The following is a 3,558-nucleotide window of genomic DNA, read 5'->3' on the forward strand; positions in this document are numbered from 1 at the left end:
GGGCGGAGCGGGTTCTGCCTGCGGCGGTTCGGGGAGCGGGGGGACGCGAGCAACGACATCAAGTATGCGCTCGATGTGACGGTCACGTCGGACGGACACGTGGTGGTCACCGACGGCGGGGACTGCTCCGTGAAGGCCTTCGATTCTGAGGGAAGGGGAGTCCTGGCCGTCCGGGAAGGCTTCTGTTTGCCATGGGGCTTGGATGCCACCGCCAAGAGCGAAGTGATCCTGACCGACTCGGAGGCTGGCGCGCTGTACCGCTTGGCGGCCGACTTCCAAAGGGGGGAATTAAAGAAGTGTCAGATGATCCGGTCCCGTCTTGTCAGCCCCAGAGCTGTTGCTGTCTGCCGGAGCTCGGGTGCTGTCGTGGTAGTAGAGCACCTGAAAGCTCGAGGAGCGAGCAAGGGCAGCACCCGAGTGACGATATTCAGTGCGGAGATGGATCTCATCGGCCAGATGGACAGCTTCGGTCTGAACCTCGTTTTCCCCTCCAGAATATATGCTACGGCTGTGGCCTTTGACAGAGAAGGTCGTGTTATAGTGACGGATGTTTGTAGCCAGGCTGTCATATGCTTAGGGAAACCTGAGGAATTTCCCAGCTTTAACCCTCTGATTAGCCACGGGCTTTCTTACCCGGTCGGACTGACTTACACAGCAAACAATTCCCTCGTCGTTTTAGACAGCGGTGATCATTCAGTGAAAGTATATAGCTCTGCCTGAGTGGGCTTAGATGCTTCCTGCTGCAGGCTCAAGCTGCTTCTGGCCGTAAAGCATGCGGGGTTCTGGAGTTTGTAAGAGTGGAGGGAGGAGGCGGTTGTGGGGCTTTGAGTGTAAAATCACCCTCCGACCAACACGCCGTGCTTGCTGCAAAACTTGTATCATGTCTCTTGCCTACCTGTGAGAGAGAACCTGGCTGTTGCTGCCTGTAGCCAACAACAAATCAACCAAACAAATCACTTAGCATTTTAAAACTATTCCATGCCTTGACAACCAAGTGGTTTTGGTTCTTTTTGACACATAATGAAAGACCAGCACATGTGAAAGTAATGCATCATTTATTTACATTTCCCAGCACATAGTTACCTCTATGCTTAATTAAGTATAGGTACACTCCTGAAAGAACTGTTTCCAGGAATTGTGCACAAGGAAGGAGATTGCCTTGACAGAATGATAGGAGAATTGGAAGTCTCCATTCAAGGTTGCATAAATCCAGCTAAAATCATTGTGATGGAGGAGCTACCACTGATGAGTGAGTTATGAGAAGTGAAATGTTCAAAGGCTATTTTTTCCAGGAAAATGCATTTCTGGGGGCACTCTTTTCTCTGCTAGTTTATTCCTGCATTTATTAAGGTTCTACTGGAGCACTTTGTCTTCCTCTAAAATGCCCAAGTCTGTGTCTTTACCTGGAGATAATCTGATGTGTGGTTACACAGCGTGGGCTGCTTTGCCTAAAAGCCTCTTGAAATAGTCACGTTTAGACCACAACTGCTCCTGCATATGTAAGTTTGAGTTGGCTCTGCTGCTAGCACAGCTACATGTAGGAGGTTTTCAGCACTACCTGCCCCTGTTTTGCCATTAATATGGTGCTTTTGCACTCCGAAACCCCAGGATTCAACTGCAAATTGAAATGTTAGTGAGAGGTAAACCTCTTTTTTTTTTTTTTTTTTTAAGCTTCCAAATGAGATTTTGTTGATTGTGAACACACAGGAGATTTAGATCAGTTTATATTCTCTTGTTTTACTCACAGTGCTATTATATTCTCATTTATATTCTCACAGTTTGACTGTGGACACAAGTCCTTTTGCCTTATTGCATAGTGGAAATTAGGGTATATATGACTTATTTTGAGAAGGATTTAATACCCCCACTCGAAGTCACTGCTGCATTTTTAGGCATTTATGTGCTGCTAAAATGACTACTTAGATGGTTCAGCATTAAAATGAAATTAGATATAAATGTGAATGCTATCTGAGGTAGAGATGAGCAGGTTAAAATGGCATTAAACTTTTGGGGTAATTTCTTTTTTTTAGTAATTGAAATCATTAATATTAACTAATGTAATTTGAAATTCACAGGCATTCTATCAGTAAATTTTTTATCTGGCTTTTGGTCTGACTTCAGGGCATTTAATAACTGCATGTGTTACAGCACCAGTGATTTGCCAAATACTTGCATTAAATTGGAGCAGTTTAGCCCTCTAATTCAGCCAATCTGTTAATCTGTCTCATGTCAACATTTATATAAACAAAACAAATTATTAATTGCAGCTATTTGTAAAGGTTAATTGAACAGTGACCTGCCAATAAAGTGTGATTTGCTGCTATATTTTAATAATTTAGTGATAATTCCTCATGTTTTTTCATCACGTTTCCTTGTTACAACACCATTTCTGTATTGCAGTTGCCCTGTAGATGGTTTTTTCTTCTGTTTGGGGATATCCTGCAGAAGTTGCTGTAGAGCCATTTTGTGCTCTTGAGAATTATATGGATGTGCACAGTTGGTATTTTTCAGCCTTCTCTACTGCCTGGCCAGAGAGCAAGTGCCTTTGGAAGAACCAGAAATCCTCCTTGGCTGTTCTGCAGTATGAGCTGTATGGCCCTGAGCTGGAGCCCAGCTGGGAGGTCAGGAAGGAAATTTGCTCAGAGGAGGAGACCCCTGGATGATATATTCCTTTCTAGATGCCAAGGAGACTCCTGCCTTTGATAGAACCAATTAGATAACACTTCCTTTGGGGGACTGCTGTGTGTCAGAATGCGTGCAATGCCATCAATGCTGTATTCATACATAATTAATACTTTGTCACAGTAACACTTCCTCTGAACCATGGGCTGTGAGCTTTCATCTCCTCAAACCTTTGTGTGCACCAGGAGCTTGGTTTTGCTGCTAAATTAATGGATGGGAAAATTTCCTAGGACCTACTGCCATGTAGGCAACTTTCCAGCAAGCTGAAATGCTGATTTTTAAACATTTGACTCATACTGTTTTAAAATCTACAAAAACTCCCATTGTTGCCCATTCTGTTCCTGACTTTGGTAAGTAGAAATCACTTGATTTTTGGATTTGTAAGCAAAATAAACTTTGGGACTTTATTCTACCTAACAGAACTTTTTTTCTTTGTGCCACCTCCTGCAGCCTCTGCTTTACCTACCTACTGAAAGCAAAAATTCTGTGAACAATGCAACTGTTTTCTTTTTACTCTACAGCTTGCTGCTTAGTGTTGTACAACAATTACATTCTGCCTTAATTAATTTGATGCAGGTGCCTAAATTGATAAGCCATAATGAACTGTATAAAACCAAATATTAAAAATTATGAGTTCTTTGGTTCTTAAGGGAAAATGCAGCAGTAAAGCTGAAATCTTCCTTTTGACACAAAATCTTGTGTTCTGAGAGAGGGATGGCAAATATTGAAGGGTCCATTGTTGAACTGATTCCTTAGGTTTGGGGTCTGAGTGGCCGTGCTTGGAATGGGGATATCTAGATGTGTGCTTACCTTTGGAAAAGAGTGGTGGCCATTCCATTTAGAAAGGAACATAGAACTGTGTCTAGATGCTTCAGT

At 43.0% G+C, this 3,558-nt stretch overlaps 1 protein-coding gene across 1 annotated transcript in view; it reads left to right on the forward strand.

Moving 5' to 3' along the window:
* Positions 1-3,312, forward strand: part of NHLRC1 (NHL repeat containing E3 ubiquitin protein ligase 1) — a 4,423-nt gene extending 1,111 nt beyond the window's left edge. The window contains exon 2 of the mRNA XM_005421008.2: positions 9-3,312. Within this exon, the coding sequence (XP_005421065.1) occupies positions 9-720 (712 nt within the window). The 3' untranslated portion in view covers positions 721-3,312. The remainder of the gene's footprint in view (positions 1-8) is intronic.
* The last annotated feature ends 246 nt before the right edge of the window (positions 3,313-3,558 follow it).

Source organism: Geospiza fortis, unplaced genomic scaffold (genome assembly GCF_000277835.1).
Source record: "Geospiza fortis unplaced genomic scaffold, GeoFor_1.0 scaffold104, whole genome shotgun sequence".
Classification (NCBI taxonomy): domain Eukaryota; kingdom Metazoa; phylum Chordata; class Aves; order Passeriformes; family Thraupidae; genus Geospiza; species Geospiza fortis.